Consider the following 18,127-nt stretch of genomic DNA (forward strand, 5'->3'; position numbering starts at 1 on the left):
GATGAGAAAATAAAAATAGCAGTGCATTATATACGGTACATGGCAATGAAAATACTAAACTACATGAGACAATGAACAATTAATTTTGTGTTACCTTAACTTTTAGATGACAGTGTGAAGCATAATGAGGCCCCAATGTGGGTGTCGGGACTGGACATTTTAGTCTGAATCAGAATCACAACTTTTTTATACATTTGATTAACAGTTACTTACTATCCTAAAGAATACACACAAGGCAATTACCGGATGTGACATCGTATGAGATGCTTAAAAAGAAAAGCTAAGAAAATCTCCCAGGGTCTTGTATGCAAGAGTGAGGCCTCCCGTAGGCTAACGTTATCCTTGACGCTCACTTATTTAGGCTAACATTACTCAGTGGTCAGTACTACCTAGCCCAATTCCATAATATTCTTTACATACAATTATTATTATAGTTATTGTTATTATAATTGTTACCAGTTCTGTAAAAGGAATTTATTGTAAACAAGTACCAGCTCATCCATTATCATCCCTAGATGTTCCTCGGCACACTTCTATCAATAACCAGCTGGAAACTACAAAGTGACATACCTGTAACTGAAAGGAAATAATTGGTACAACATAACATTGAGGCTGCAGAGAAACTTGACTGTTATATGAATCATGGATTGTCATACATATGATTAGATAGGCGAATTGTTTTATAGTTAACCAGAATTGCAAAACTTACGGCTTTTATAGTTAACCACGTACTGTTTCTTGCAAAACAGTAACGTGAACAACAAGTGCTGACACATTTTGGCAGCTTGCTTGACAAGTCTTGCCATGTCATACCCAAGTAACTGAAGGCCACTAAACAAATGTTAAGACTGAAGTACATCAAAACTTTAGTGCATGTTTATGCCCTACTGAAATAGGGTGGATTTAATATGCCAGAGAATATTTTAAGACATCAAATGTGGTACACTTCTTTTAACCACAGATCTTAAAATTCATAGCACATGTCCTACAGTGAAACAAAGAAGAATGTACTAATCATTTGAATAAAAGTTCATGTAACTTTTTTACATGTGTTATTAAGAGTGGTTTACAATAGGGAGATTGCCCATTTTGAAATACAGTATATCCATGAAATTAAATTTCATTTGGCCAAACATCTCAGAGTTTTGAGTGTGTGATTGCCAGATAAGCAAAGATCGACGCTCACTTTCAAGTCTAAATATACAGCAGGTACTTTACATTATGTAACTCTATTGTACACTGTAGTTAGAACTTTTAATACACACAAAGAATAACCACACATGATGTACCTGCAAAAGGCAAAATATAAAAGATTGTGTTGACACAGCGTAAGTCCTTTGAGGTAGACAAAAGACACTGAATGACCACCTCAGTTGCGCTCTCAAGTTTAGAAAGGAAATTACTTTTACCAGATTGTTTTGTTAAGTACAAAATTTTATTTTCAGTTTCACCAACTCAGATGCATTCAGTAATTAATAAAATCAGATAAGTTGAGGTCCATTAAAGTCAGATCTCAGCCACTATACTGGTGCTCAAAATATCTTAAGCTTAGTATCAGTGAGCAGTATTGCTATGGATGTTAATAATCATAATTTTTTATGAAGGGCATAGAAAAATAGTTGTTCATACACAGAACAAACCTTTGATCTTAACATAAGGGGAAACTTCTCTAGCGCCCGCTGGAGTCTCATTATTTTGGCCACTTTGGATACAGACCACAGTTGGTTAGTTATGAAAAATACATGAAAATTTATATTGATCTCTGACCATATCATCCATGAATGGCAAGGTTTAAGAATGGAATTTACAAGCTAGAAATTTTTTAAAGGATGATGTCGATAAAATACAGTATATAATGTTTTTCATACATTTTCATGTAAACTTTTTTTTCAGCGATTCGACTACACAGTATTGAAGCCATTCCTACCTCCCAAATTTGAATATGTCATATCAATACAATTATCTGAGATACAAGTTAAGCTGTACAGGTACTACTTGGAGAACTTAGCTCAGGGTGGTCCTAAACGTCAGGGATCTGGATTATTTGTGGACTATGGCGCTTTATCAAGAGTCTGGACCCATCCCAAAGTTCTAGAGTTGGCAGTGAGAAGAGCTTTGGTAAGTTGTTACATTATTTACAAAAATTCTTTTTTTATTGTCATTTTCTGGTCTTTATTTTATATTTTTGTTAACCCCCTCAGGGACAGTAGGTATCTTATGATATCCAATAATTGGATATGAAAACTTCTGGTGCATATCATATAATAATCCTTATTTTGTACCATGATATTTGAACAAATTTTGCAGGAAAGCACTTAAATCACATGAATGGGCCATAAATGACATTATGGCAACTCATGACAAAACTCACTTCAGCTCAGTGATATGAGGGATAATAGTCTCATATTAGATTTCATGGGGGAAGGTATCGCCCCATCCCAGTACATCTTACATATATTTGTCCATAAATATACTCGGTGATTATTGTTGGTTTTAGTTATCTTTTTGAAATTATGCAAGCTGAAATTGTAATTTTTCAAAATAAAGTACAAAACAATATTAGAAAGAACATGTATAACTCGTTAAAAGGTACTATATCTCCCCATCCCAGTACATCTTGTATATATACAATTTGAATATATTTTCTTGTAAATGTACTTTTGGATTGTTTCTGGTTTTAGTTCTTATCTTGTAAGATATTAGGTGAGCTGTAATTGTAATTTGTTCATATACGGTACAAATCCACAGGTCTTTACGTAGGGGAAAATCTCTTAAGGGCTACCTCGATCTGGTTAAAAATAGAACAAGGCTTGTTGGCAGCAGGGTGATAGCCAGTGGGGGGAGAGTAGGCGGAGTCTGACCTCTCTTCCCCCTTTTGTGCAACGTGACGTACCTGTCATCTCTTTAACTGTCTTCCTCGTAAGACGTGCGCTGCCCTATCTATGCCTTGGCTTTTTTTTTGTGTGTGTGTGTGTGTGTGTGTGTGATTCTGTGTTACATTTGTGTTTATATGCGTGCATTTGCATTAGAGATGCAAAAGCTTGATTTATCTAAGAAGGCTTTGCCTCAGAGAAGATTATTCCTCCTCCTCCTCCTCCTCCTCCTCCTCCTCCTCCTCCTCCTCCTCCTCCTCCTCCTCCTCCTCCTCCTCCTCCTCCTCCTCCTCCTCCTCCTCCTCCTCCTCCTCCTCCTCCTCCTCCTCCTCCTCCTCCTCCTCCTCCTCCTCCTCCTCCTCCTCCTCCTCCTCCTCCTCCTCCTCCTCCTCCTCCTCCTCCTCCTCCTCCTCCTCCTCCTCCTCCTCCTCCTCCTCCTCCTCCTCCTCCTCCTCCTCCTCCTCCTCCTCCTCCTCCTCCTCCTCCTCCTCCTCCTCCTCCTCCTCCTCCTCCTCCTCCTCCTCCTCCTCCTCCTCCTCCTCCTCCTCCTCCTCCTCCTCCTCCTCCTCCTCCTCCTCCTCCTCCTCCTCCTCCTCCTTCTTCTTCTTCTTCTTCTTCTTCTTCTTGCGTGGCCATGGCTACTCTCTATGTAGCGGTCTCGCTACTGGACATCAGTACATTTCAGGTAGGTTCTCTAGAAGGCAAAGTCATCCATATGTCTGTCACATTCAGAAAGGACATGCAGTTTGAGTGCAGACAGTCCCCAGTTATTGGCGGGGGGTTCTGTTATCGTCGTCACTAGACAAGCGCCATAAAACCGGATTGCTGATAACCAGGGACTGCCTGTACAAGGATTGAATGTATTTGTGAAATTCACATTCATATCCTCTTACCATGGAGTGTTGACCATAGGCAAAGGGATCATTTCTCTGCCTAGGGGAATGACCTTCTGAATGTACCCTGCAATTTCCTGGTGGTCATTAGTACATTGCAGCATCATCTCTAGGGGCCACAGTCATCCATCAATCTATGGCATTCAGGAAGAACCCGTCGATCTTGGGTGGAATGTACTTGTGCAGTTCACATTCTTATCCTTTTACCTAGGGTTATTGCCCTTGGGTCCTTGGGCTCCTTTTCCTTGGATCCTTGGTGGATGCTCAATAAGTCATCTAGTTTACCCAGCTCTTAAGGACAGGTTGCATCTCGCCTAAGGTGTGCAGCTACTGGGAGAAGGTGTGGGCGGGACTGGCTTCCTACCTTCATATTTTCTGTCCTCTTCCAGTGGACAGAGGAGGAATGAACAAGCCATCATGAGCTGGACTGGCGTGCATGCAGGTGATCTGCATGACCGAGTTTCCTGTCTGTAATCCAGTTTTCTTTGGGATAATAGATGCATTTCCTACCTTCTCTCTGGGAAGGAGAGAGAAGGACTGAGTGTAGGCAAGCCAGTTGGTTGTTTTTATCTACATAGTCTTCAACATTGTGGGTTCGTCCATACCTTCCGAATCAAGGGTTTTCATACATTCCTTTTATTGAAAGTGCCTAGAAGTCTGGCAGTTGAACATCACACATGTTCAATAGATCAGAGGTATGATATCATTGCATTCCTCTTTCATTGCCAGAAAGAGAATACCAGGTGAGCCAAACTACCAGTCAGTTCAGGGAATTACTTGGAATCCTCCTTCCAGTAGTAAGTTTCCATATGTAAAGACAGGGTTTGTATTCATGTAGGAACGAGTGACAATTTTTAATTAATATGTATTTTTCCTAACATACAAACCTGAGGTCTTTACATAAAAGGCCCACCTCATACCATCCCTCATTCTTTTATTTGGGCTAAAAGGTAAACTGATGAGATTAAATGCATACTAGTTGGGTAGGCAGTACTCCAACCCTACCTGAGGTAATTGTTACCATAACCACCTTGCAAAAAGTTTAACGGCTGGACTTTCCAGCTTCACCAAAAGTTGTCCATGTGTAATGACTTCAGGTTTGTGTGTTAGGAAAAATACAAATTAATTAAAAATTTGTCATTTTATTAATATTTTGCTCTGTGTATATGAATATTATTTGAAATTTAGTAAAAAAAAATTTTTATCAAAAAATATATTTAGCCATGAAAATGAAATGAAAATACAGTAATTAATGAATATTGCTCTACAAAAAAATTGCAAATTAGTTAATTTTCCACTAAATATTTGGAGATAAGTTCCACAGAAAAACCTGCGATTAACTGCAGGCTCGATTGCTGATCTGCGATCTAGTGGGGACCCACTGTAACTACACAAAAGAGTTGTTTCATCTTCATACTGTATTTTTATTACCAGCAATCACTTTGCATGGAGAGAATTAAAAGCAAAGGCCCCAAAAGACTGCCTTGTAGAACACCAGACAAGATAAATCTAGGTGTACTAAAAATGGTTAAAATAGCTTGTGCTGGTCATTTGAAAAACTTATGAGATCCAATACATAGCATTTGACACCCAATTTACAAAATTTTAATGGAGTGCCTTCATTAACCAAGTTGAAATCGGCAGTAAGATTTATTTTAAAAAGCTTGAAATTAAATTCATATTGAAGGTTGTCTTGAACACAGTTTAACTGCTGTAACTGTATGTGTTTATTGATGTTGCCATTGCCTAGCTTCAGTAGCATAGGTTGGAAAGTTTGTGGTTTTGTTGAGAACTCTTCCTCTTTTCAGCTTCAAGATGAGGAGGATGATATGGATGATTTCATTTGTGATGATTCAACAAGTGATGAATCATCAGATGATGAGAAAACTAAAAGAAAAGGACAAAAAAAGAAAAATAATAGAGGCAATGATGATGATGATATTGAAGATGAAGTAAATAAAGAGGAGGCAGGTGAACCAGGTAAGAGAATTGTTTTGATATGTAAGTAGTATGTTGATGCCACAAGCCCTTTGGCTTTTGTACTAACATGTTAATCAGCAGTTTTATTTTAGGTTTGTTTTACATTTTTTTTTTTTTCAAAAGTGTTAGGTATCCATTGATTTATGGTGCTGTTTTTTATACAGATATATGACAGTAGATAAAAAGTAAAATCCAAATTGTTAGACATATCTTTTTTCTCTTACTGTTAATCATTTTTACTTATTTAGAGGTTATTCTATGTATAAAACTTTTCCTTCCATTTTATCATGTTAAACTCTTCTCTGCAAACTATATTAGCATTCATTATATAAAAAGGGTCATCATTCTGTCCCAAGATGATTATTGCTACAGTAATTATTTTTACATTTGATTGCCATCTTCACTTTGTAAATTGTTTGGTTTATGACGTACAATTTAGTATGGCCGTTGGATTGGACCAAAATCAAAGTTTTTACATTGAATCTTTTGTTCTTCATTTCCATAATTATTATTAATATTAAATTTACAATCTTGTAAGGTATCCAGATGCTAAAACAGATGTTTCCCTCCTCCACACACTTAGTCATCCTGTGCCAGCTAAAAGTAAATAAAATATGAAATTACTGTATGTTCATTTGGTAACAAAAACGTTAATGAATTTGAGTGCAGATTTATATTTGGTAAAATATCAGTGGTTTTAAATTATTTTAATAGCTTCCACAAAACTTTTGTTTGAAAGAATGTAGGTGGCTCCAATCACATAAGGAAGAATCTTGAAAATTTGGTTTAATCCGTATTGGGATCTAGATAATGTGATTTTCTAATTAGATGCAGCAGTTTTGGTCATTTAACATTCTTTGTGTATAGAAACTTAATGGCAGTTTGTAAATGTTTAACCTAATTTCTGTGACTTTGATCCAACACTCTAAATAGCAAATAAAATAAAACCTTAGGTGCTAATGGAATTCTAGCTTTGCACTGATTTTTCAAGGGGAAACTGGTTTCATAATGCTGTCATTATGGTAGTCAAGGACAATGTGTGACTGTGAATCCAGCAAAAATGTGATTCTTATAGTGGTTTGTTTACAGTATTGTTTTCTCTCTCTCTCTCTCTCTCTCTCTCTCTCTCTCTCTCTCTCTCTGTACAAGAATTAGGTAGTAAAATCAACATTATTATGATTTTGATAAAGCTTTTGATAGTTGTGACTGCTTCATGTCTAGGCAGTAAGCTCAGAGGAAAGCAGATTGATTGCCAAAGTAAGTGATGAGGCTGAGGAGCCACTGCTGCTGTAAAATACCACTCATCTATAAAATTCAGCTCCAGATATTATGCCACAGCCCTTCAAAACCAAAATACTGTTTGCTGCATTTCCACCTCAGTCCTGTAAGTGGTGTTAAATTTTCTCTGCCCCAGCCTACTCTACATTTTGTCCTGAACTTATGCAAGATTTGGATCGAGGACACTGAATTGTGTACATATACATATACATATACATATACTCACATTCTACATATAGCACATATTTTAACTAATTTGTTGTTTATACCATTATGCTTGAAATGACATGAATACTATGGAAGTACAGTTTTTATTACTATACATTTGAAGGAATAATGACAAAAAAACCCATAAACTTTCAGTACTGATGCAGCCGTCAGTCATCGACTCTTAGTGGGTGACTTCACTTTTGCAATGACCAGTTCCTCAGAATGAGAACCACTGACTTTTTTAGTGGGTGGCTTATGTTTTACAAGCTCCTGTGAAAGAGGACAACTGATGTAAGTGGGCAGCTTAAATTTTGCAATGCCCTTTTACTCTGGAAGAGAACGATTGATGTAAGTGTGTGGCTTAAACTTTTGCAGTCCCCAGTTTCTCTGAAAGGGGATGACTGACTGTATCAGTGGGTGGCTTTAATTGTATAGTCACAAGTTCCTCTGCAAGAGGATGGACTGACTTTCTTGTTGGGTGGCTTCAATTTTGTAATCACCAATTTCTAAAGAGGATGACTGGCTTTCTCAGGTTGCATTTGAAATTTAGTAGTCACTGGTTATGAAAGATGGCTGAATTTCTTTGATGGGGCAGCTTCTATTTTGTAGCCTCAAGTTTTTGTGAAACAGGATGACTGAATTATTCATTGGATGGCTTAGTCACTCAGAAAGAGAACTGACTCTTAGTGGGTGGCATAAAATTTTGGAGTCACAAGTTTCTTTGAAAAAGTACAACTGAATTTCCCATCAGTTAGCTTAACATTTGCAATTGTCAGATACTGTAAAACTTCCTTTGATGGCTTCTTTAAGTCAATCTTGAATTTTTTTTTAATTTCTATTAACACTTACAGAACGGGCAGATGGAACTAAAATGAAAAGCAAGAAAACACCTGATGGTATGTTTTTTTAAGTTTGTTTTGTATTTCTGATGAGCATCTACCGCTGACATTGGTCCATTCTGTGATTTTTAGTTGTTTTAGTTTTTTTTTTTTTGTTTGACCAGGCATTCATAACCTGAAGTATCTGGTAGTATTGATTGAATTTAAAGTATATATATAGTAAAAAGGTATTTTTCAGGATTTAATTAAACAAATCTCTTGGTCGTGAAAAAGAAAAAATATTACACGTGTTTTTGGCAGTTGATGTCTTTAAGTAACTTCTGTTGACAGAAAACACTTACAACATAATATGGATTGTTCACAGCATGCATTATTTTCTTCCCAAAACTTTTTCAAAGTCTGTATTTAAGTCCATGAATGAGCACCTGCTTTTGACTGAAGCTTTTCAAGGACTTGGATTTTGCATTGATCAGTTGATAGAAGCAATATAGTTTAGGTGATGTTTTCTTTTTCAGGGCCATTACCAGGGTTGACAGCAAGTGGAAAAGTCAGAGTTGACTGGTGGAAAAAGGTGCTGCTTGACAATGAAGAAAATTTTGAAGAGAATGACTATCTAGATAGAATAGAACATAGTGGAAAGCTTATTTTGTTACTAGATATCCTGAGGGAGAGCTGTTCTATCGGTGACAAAGTGTAAGTAACTACTGGTAAAAGTGTCCAGTTATGGATGCACTTTTCAATATCTGTTCCAAGATTGTTATGTTCAGCTATTGTCCATTTCAATTTTGTTTTCTTCCATTATGTTAGTGCTACTTTTGTCAGTTTTCCATGCTCTAATAGTAGTTTATACTAATTTGTATTTCCATATTTGGAAAGACTTCAAACTCAGGTAAATAAATTGGTGAGAAACGTGAACTTTTAGCAGCCTTTTTATTTCGAGAAATAAGTAATTTAACATTTATCATCAATTCTTTCAGCAAAGAACAACTCCAAAGTTTTGCTTTAGATGTAACGCACTTGTATGCTTTAGTTCTGCTTATGATTGAGACTATTTTATAAGCTTCCTTTGTTATTCACAGGCCTTATTGTAAGAATGACGGATTTGTCAATTGCCAAGAGAGTTGTTAATAATAATCTTTCTTTTTATAGTACAGTCAAAGTTGTTGTCCAAATATGGATCTGAACATGAAGCATTTTGTATTGTACATAATATAAGGGATTATTGAAGTTTGTTATTATTAATTATTATGAACTTTTTTTTCACAGTTTGGTCTTCAGTCAGTCTTTGCTTGCATTAGATATGATTGAAGATTTCTTACAAATGATTGATCAGGGAGAACTGGAACTCCCTGAATTAGAAGAGGAAGAGGGTCAAGAGCCTTTGCCTATTCCTTTTAAAAAATGGAAGAAAGACAGGGATTATCTTCGCCTGGATGGATCGACCAATGCTGATACCCGAAAGTTCATGTGTAAAACATTTAACAGTCACACAAATGAAAGGTGAGTTAAATATAATACAGCATGTTGGTCATAAGATTTTGAGTAATATGTAAATTATAGCCTAGCTACTTTCATTTACTATATAGTTACCATTTTAATTGAAATTTAGCTGCAAAGGACTGATTAGTTCCTTTAAATCTAGATTAAACATTTTAGTCCAGAACTCAAGTAAAATTTTGACACTAAATATAAAAGGTGAATGTATTGTATGCATTAAGTATGAATTATCTCTCTCATATTTATTTCTTTTGTATATATATGAGAGTTGGGAAACTGAAGTTGCTCCTTTGGTAATATAAATAATCACCTTGGATAATAGGAGTATCCTTCAGCACGAGCTTGGAAAGTCATTTAACTTGATAAGAAGGTAGTCAATTGGTTGTTAAGGGGTAAAGTGGGGAATACCCCAACTCACTTGCCAGGGATAGCCACTTTTTCATTGGCTGTTGTACAGTGAGGATGCATTTCCCCACACTCTGTGTGTGCTCTTGTTGGGCTGGATGAGTAGCTTGCCACCTTTGTTTCTTTGCAGTTACATTTGATGTTTTTTGCACTGTATTTTCTAGATAGTATTTTTTCACTTCTCTTGTTTTTCTTTCATTATGAAGAAGAAACATGACCAACATTTGTGTGAAGGACTTTAGTGGCCATGTGGCCATTTAATGTCCCCCTTATCAGTAGACACAAATATTGCACATTTTGTAGGTATAGAGATCGTATATGATCTTTCCCTGGTGATGTATGTGCAACTGGTCCTCTCCTCAGTGGAAGAGGTTTGGTAGCTTGACAGGAGGAGGACAGGAGGTGTTCGCCATCTTCTGACACTGCTGTATCCCTCCAGTTCTTTTCTTTCCAACATAAAATGTAACAGACCCTTTCATATCATCTGATCTGGGGATGAGGAATTATGTGACACTCGGCAGTTTCATCATCTGAATACATTAGCACCTCAACAGACACTTTTGGGGTCTGGCTTTCTGATAAGTAACAAAGACACTCTCTTATAACCTGCACTAGAATGTTTCTTAGATATCACACAGCTAAGAGAAATTCCGTATAGTTCTAACCTAAATGTAACATGCACTTTACACTTAACAGTGAATTTGAGAGAATATAGTAAAAATGTATCACATGTCAAATAGCAGCACAACAAAAAATAATCATAATAATGTAGGTGATAAGTACAAAAGACTGGTAAGTTGAGGTCCGTTAAGCTGAGATGTAGCTGTATCTGTACAAGATCTGATCTACTTTAAAATTCCAGGTTAGTCCATCCTTGGCTGAAATTCTTGACAGCTTGGCAGAGAATAAAAAGGCAAAGTCAGTATTCCGACTCACTCAGAACAAGTAGAGCATTTCAAGTCATAGGTGTAATCGTATGGCCTAAACAGTTTGAAACATACTAACCTAATCATAGCCTAAGTCTTATACTACGACACCTAGGTTACTTCACTCATAGGCTATTCCAAATTGCATTTAAAACACTGCATTCCATTGTATATATTAATCTAGGACATAAACGATATAAACTTACAGTTAGTTCAAGTGGTGCATTCAATATTTGTAGCCTGAATTAGAATGAGATTGGCATGAGTACAATCTCCAGTTCGTAACCCTCATCCAAAGCACACTTCAAGAAATTCTCCTTACATTTAGGTATGTATATCTCCTGAAGGAAATCTCCCTAAATGACTGCATTCCCTTTTCTTGAGTCCCTGATAGAAACAACTACACTGCACCAAGGCTGTGACGAGACTGGCTTCATGGCTATCCTTGACCACCACCAAACGTTCAACTAACAAGTGAACAGTTACTCGTATACTTACAGTTAAATACACAAAACCACAAAGCACAATACTTTTCACATCTAAATATAAACACAACAAAACATAACATCTTTCTTGTATATAATACACATTTCCACTTTACTTAAATTTAGAAAGAATACATAAGATTAAACCACAACTTGCAGAAAAGTAAGATCTCTCTTGTCAAAGTTTCGACATACTCCCCCATAAAAGAAACTTATGCCTACATTATTTACGCTAGTCCTGTTCTTATCAATGCCTTTCTGGCTTTTGCAGCTATTTGAGCAGTCCTGCTCAGGCGAGTGCTTGACTGAATGTCTTCTGTTGCAGGATTAGTTTCCCTTATCCCCTGCCACAATTCTAAGAGGTATAACTTAATTACAGGTCTCATGAGCTGGCTATGGGCCGTTCTTAGAGTAGCCACTCTTGGGGCCTTGTCTCGCCCAATATGTAACTCGATCACTCTGCCCAAATTCCACTTGCTCCATGGCCCCTCGTCATGAATGAGGACTACTTCCCCTATCCTAGGTCAAGAGCCATACATCATTCCTAAGCGACAGGTCTCTCTTAACGTTGTTAAATACATCCTCTCCCATCTTTTCCACAAGTTATCGCACAACTTGGATATATACAGGAATCTTTTCTCGGTGAACTGTCTCTGTCCATAGGTAGGGTCACTAGAGATTTCTTCCTAATTTACAACTTCTCTTGGGAAGGACTTAAGCTTTCTTCTAACAGTCAAAATGGTTAGGGGTTAAAATATCCAATTGATTCAAATCCCTGGGCATGTAACTTAATGGTCTATCATTGATAATTCCTTCCAGCTCCACCATCTTTTTTAGGCATGACTTAACCCTTAAACGCCGAGCCTCTATTTACAAAAACATCTCCTGTATGCCGGCTGCGTTCGGTGAGTTAGCACCGAAGCAGAAAAAAAGTTTTTTTCAAAAAATCACAGCACGCTTAGTTTTTAAGATTAAGAGTTCATTTTGGCTCCTTTTTTTTTGTCATTGCCTGAAGTTTAGTATGCAACCATCAGAAATGAAAAAATATCATTATCATATATAAATATTGGAATATATGACAGCAAAAAAAAAAAACATAATTGTATACAAATCGCGCTGTAAGCACAACGGTTAAAGCTAATGAGTTAATTATTTTTAAGTTGTATTGTACACTAAATTGCGATGATTTTGGTATATAACAAATTGTAAAACGATCAAAGCAACACAGAGAAAATATTATCACAAAATGATGCATGGATTCGTAACGCGCGGGCGTAAAAAAAAATGTTTTTTTCAAAAATTCACCATAAATCGAAATATTGTGCTAGAGACTTCCTGTTTGTTGAAAAATGAAGCTAATTGATTGAATGTTACTAGACTGTAAGTGTTTTAGCTTACAATTGCATTTTTCGACCATTTCGGTTGAGTTAAAGTTGACCGAAAGTCGAATTTTTTCTATTTATCTAGATTTATATGAAAATATTTCAAAACTGATAAAAGCTACAACCATGAATTATTTTCTGTTGTATTGTACATGAAATTGCACACATTTTCATATATAAAACTTTATGTAACGACTAATATAAAACGGTGCAAATATTCGACAACGAGACGAAAGAATTTCTGAGATGTTGGCCGAGTTACAGCGCAGAGCGTAAGGAAAATGTTTTTCAAAAATTCACCATAAATCGAAATATTGTGCTAGAGACTTCCAATTTATTGCAAAATGAAGGTAAACGATTGAATATTACTAGAATGTAAGAGTTTTAGGTTACAATTGCGTTTTTTTACCATTTCGGTCGAGTTAAAGTTGACCGAAGGTTGAAATTTGGCAGTTATCGTGATTTATGTGAAATTATTTCAAAACTGATAAAAGCTACAACCATGAGCTATCTTCTGTTGTATTCTACATGAAATTGCGCACATTTTCATATATAAAAGCTTATGTAACAACTAATGTAAAACGATACAAACATTACGACAACATGACGAAAGAATTTCTGAGATGTTCGGCTGAGTTACCGCGTGCAGACGTAAGGAAAAAGTTGTTGTTGTTCACCATAAATCGAAATATTGTGCTAGAGACTTCCAGTTTGTTGCAAAATAAAGGTACATGATTGAATATTACTAGAATGTAAGAGTTTTAGCTTATAATTGCATTTTTTACCATTTTGTCGAGTTAAAGTGGACCGAAGGTTGAAATTTTGGCAGTTATCGTGATTTATATGAAAATATTTCAAAACTGATAAAAGCTACAACCATGAGTTATTTTCTGTTGTATTCTACATGAAATTGTGCACATTTCCATATATAAAACTTTATGTAACGACTAATATAAAACAGTGCAAACATTACGACAACGTGACGAATTTCTGGCGCGGACGTAAGGAAAAAGTTTTTTCAAAAATTCACCATAAATCGAAATATTGTGCTAGAGACTTCCAATTGGTTGCAAAATGAAGGTAAATGATTGAATATTACTAGAATGTAAGAGTTTTAGGTTACAATTGCGTTTTTTAACCATTTCAGTCGAGTCAAAGTTGACCGAAGGTTGAAATTTTGGCAGTTATCGTGATTTATATGAAAATATTTCAAAACTGATAAAAGCTACAACCATGAGTTATTTTCTGTTGTATTGTACATGAAATTGCGCACATTTTCATATATAAAACTTTATGTAACGGCTAATATAAAACAGTGCAAAAATTACGACAAAATGACGAAAAGAGTTTCTGAAATTTTTGGCCGAGTTATTTTGTGGCGTAAGAAAAAAGTTTTTTCAAAAATTCACCGTAAATCGAAATATTGTGCTAGAGACTTCCAATTTGTTGCAAAATGAAGGTACAAATATTACTAGAATGTAAGAGTTTTAGCTTACAATTGCGTTTTTCGACCAATTCAGGAGTCAAAGTTGACCGAAGGTTGAAATTTTTTGTAGTCGACGTACAGTACGTCCACTTGGCACCCAACAGACAATTTTAGTCGACGTATGATACGTCCAGTAGGCGTTTAAGGGTTAAGAAGTCCTATCAGCCTTTCCCATATAGCACCAAACCATGTGCTCTTGCTGGAATGAACTTCCAGTTACACTTTATATCCAACAGATGTTCCTTTACCCTGGGATTCTCTGACATGGTCTTAAGGTATTCTGATGCTGCTACAAATAGGTCTGGTTATCAACTAGCTCCTCATGTATGCCTCTGGTTATTGGGCATGTTAATAAGATGTAAACTGTTCCTCATAGGACTGGTTATCAACTAGCTCCTCATGTATGCCTCTGGTTATTGGGCATGTTGATAAGATATAAGCCTTCTCAGGTCTCTGTCCTTTTCCCTTAACCCATAATGTGCCGGTGTAGTCCACGCCTGTGGTATTAAAAGGTTGCTTACATTGCACCCTGAACTCAGGTAATGGAGGAACTATAGTGGGCCTATACGACCTTCCTTGCATTCTCCTACAAATAACACGATGGTGGAATATACTCTTAGTTATTTGCCTTATCTGTGGGATCCAGAACTCCTGCATGACACTCGCCACAATTGCATTGATGCCCATATGAGCATTAGCATCATGATGTTCTTTAATAATTACCCGAGTAACATAGCAAATCTTCGGCAATAGTATAGGGAACTTAGCAGCTTTGGGTAACTGTGCGTGTTCTGGTCTACCCTTACACCTTATTACCGCATTGTCCAGGTAAAGATTTAACTGGTGTACGAGAGCTGGTTTTGGTTTTCTTACCCCCTTCATCAAACTCTTGTATTCCCCTTGGAAAAATTCCTTTTGTTTGAGGGCAGTAGTCTTATTCTTTGCCTCTTGGAGTTTTTCCAAGGTCAGTTCACCATGTCTCTTCATATTGGTTGAACTACAATTATTCAAAAATCATAGGATCCACGCTGTAGTCCTATAGACCTTTTTAATCTTGCTGAATCTCCCCCAGTTCAGCAAGTGAGTATTACCATTCAGGTTGTCCCTTACAGTATTGACCAAAATGTTCTCTTCCCTATCCTGCACAAGTGATCCACTAACCCATGACCTATCTATTGGCCAAGAGAAATTTTTTAACTAAGGGGGTCCCTCCCACCAAAAAGAACATCCAAGATCACTTCTGTTCTTTTCCCACGTGTCAACCAGTCACTGGGATTATCCTCTGTAGGCACATAGGACAAAACTGCCTCTGGAATTAAAGAGTTTATTTCCTGTACTCTATTTTTCACAAAAGCAGGGAGAACACTTTTCGATACTAGCCAACTGAGGGCGACTTTACTGTCCAACCAAATGAACAGTTCTGCAAACTCATCCTTCTCAAGAGTTCTTTAATAAATTTGGCCATTCTTGCTACTAGCAAGAATATGTGTAAGGAGTCTCCCTCTCCTAGGCTAGTATTCCTTGGAAAGGAAATATCAAGACATTTTTCAAAGTTTTTGGATAACTTAACTCATTGTTTCTGTAATGGGTCTGGGAGTTGTTCATCCCAATCCAGTTGTCGCTTCCACAAATTCTGTAGGTATATCTTTGCCCTAAAGCTGCAGTAGAACTTTGAGAGGTCAGCTGTTATATGTTGTCCCGTCGACAAACAATCATTCAAGCTTAACCCACTTTTCCCGTCTGACTGAACAGTCAAATACTATCCTAATAGGGGTTGTTGCACCGTCCCTTTCAGCACCATGATGTGCCAAGAAATGACAGTCTTCCTCTGTTTTAAAATATTCCACACTCTCTATGAACCTCCTATCCTCCTGATCCTTCAGGATTTTCTGGTAGTATTCTAGATACTGAGCGTTCTTCCAAAACTTGACACATTTTTGCTTTAATCTGTTCAAAGCCAACCCAAAGTTGGAAGTTAATCTCCTTTTATTGCCTTTCCAAGGAAGTGCCACTACATACTGTGTCAATTTCAGAATAAATTACAGTACTCTCAAAGTTCTCCAGTACTTTCTGCTCCTTTTCTGTTATTTCACTACAGTCAATACCAAAACGCTCTAAACCTTCCCTTGGATCTTTTAAATGAGTAGCCCCTTTAGGCATAATTATGTTGTTGGTTTCCACTGCCAGTTTTACTATGGAAACATGAGTCTTCCTGGTGGGAGGAGAACTATATGTTCCGGTTACCACGTAACCAAATATGGTTGGTAGCAATACTAAATTTTCAAATTTCTTAAACCCTGGATGTAAAATGTTGTGTTAGTTCCTCGCTGGATGAGCGGGTTCCGTTCTCAGCTACCACTCTCTTGGTCACAAGTTCGAATCTCCGACCGGCCGGTGAAGAACAAGAGGAACTTGTTTCTGGTGATAGAAATTCATTTCTCGCTATAATGTGGTTCGGATTCCACAATAAGCTGTAGGTCCCGTTGCTAGGTAACCAATTGGTTCTTAGCCACGTAAAAATAAATCTAATCCTTCGGGCCAGCCCTAGGAGAGCTGTTAATCAGCTCAGTGGTCTGGTTAAACTAAGATATATTTAACTTGTACACGTTGTCAACCCCCTATTAACAATTCTATAGGCGATTGTTTCTCTGTGAGTAAATGAAAATTTTAGCCAAGCTGATTTTCGTTCTACACAAATGACCTTAAGTTCTTCTTAACATCGAATTTCTTTGTATATTATGGTAGTTCGTCTACCACTATACAATCCATATTTACTAATCTACCCTGGTGAGGTACAGTGATGTTCACCATGTCATATTCCTTAACTGGTGTAGAAGATAAGTAGCCTCTCAATGATATCTTTTCAACTTCCCTGCTTTTATAGTGGAGTCCCTCAAGAGCAGATTTCTTTATAAATGAACTCTTGGCATAGGTATCCAACAACCCCCTCTTTCGCACAATGCGACCTCTTTTACCCTTTAGGGTTATTGTGGCTGTAGGTAAGATTGACTTCCTAGTCATCTTATTTCCTTGTCCAGTATTTGTCAAAGAGAGTTTTCCAACTAGTACCCCACCTATCTTCGATATATTTGGTTGGTTTTGATTGCACATAGCGCTATGATGTCTAATAATGCAGCCGTCGTTACAATCTTGCCTGTCACAGTCGGAACTGAAGTGTTTATTGGATGCGCATATGAAACACAAACCCAGGGTTCTGAGTTGTTCTATCTTCCCTCCTCTGGTTACATGGGATTTACAATATGATTGCCTCCGCAAAGTGCACATCCTCTAGTTTACCTTGACTTTGTTTGTATTTTCTTTAGGCCTTTCCAGTGTTTTTTCGGTCTCACAGATTGCCCTTGTTCTACTGCGAAAGCAGATACTGTTGTTGATGTGTTAGCTTTTACTGGTTCAGTCTGTGGAAAAGTCCTCAAATTGTGTATTTCTTCTTCAAGATATTTTGGTTTTTGCAGCCTCTGTAGCTTCTCTGTTTATTGTACAGAAGGGGATCTTCCAGTTTGAGTAGCTCCTCCAATAGCTTCCTTCCAGCAGATGTTTTGATGTCTCCCATGCTAGACCAGCTCTTCAGTGTAGAAGGCAATTGAGGCATTTCAGGAAAAAGGAAAAATATTTTTCCTCTTCACCTCCTTCCTCATGATTGTTATCTTTGAGCTAGTCTTTGTCCATCTCCTCATCCCCATACTCACTACTCCCATGCATTAAGAAGAAAGAGGCTGTACCTTAGAAGTTTAAGAAGACTTGTCTTGCTCGTTCTTCCTCAGCAGGTGAACAGAGGTACATAATCTTTGTATGTCACTTGTTTTACCCATAATGGGTTTGTTGACCGTTGCATGTTGCACTCCAGGGTAGCCC

General features: G+C 37.1%; 1 protein-coding gene across 8 annotated transcripts in view; it reads left to right on the forward strand.

The window, feature by feature from the left end:
* The window catches only part of LOC136833991 (transcriptional regulator ATRX-like), a 402,256-nt gene that overhangs the window by 247,694 nt on the left and 136,435 nt on the right, over positions 1–18,127 (forward strand). For 5 of the 8 annotated variants that reach the window (XM_067096278.1, XM_067096286.1, XM_067096290.1 and 2 more), the window contains exons 23-27: positions 1,894–2,118; positions 5,575–5,746; positions 8,086–8,130; positions 8,589–8,766; positions 9,340–9,573. In XM_067096278.1, coding sequence (XP_066952379.1) covers positions 1,894–2,118; positions 5,575–5,746; positions 8,086–8,130; positions 8,589–8,766; positions 9,340–9,573 — 854 coding nt within the window. The remainder of the gene's footprint in view (positions 1–1,893; positions 2,119–5,574; positions 5,747–8,085; positions 8,131–8,588; positions 8,767–9,339; positions 9,574–18,127) is intronic. The other 3 variants (XM_067096295.1, XM_067096307.1, XM_067096301.1) reach the window with 1 other exon arrangement.

Source organism: Macrobrachium rosenbergii, chromosome 4 (genome assembly GCF_040412425.1).
Source record: "Macrobrachium rosenbergii isolate ZJJX-2024 chromosome 4, ASM4041242v1, whole genome shotgun sequence".
Taxonomy (NCBI): Eukaryota; Metazoa; Arthropoda; class Malacostraca; order Decapoda; family Palaemonidae; genus Macrobrachium; species Macrobrachium rosenbergii.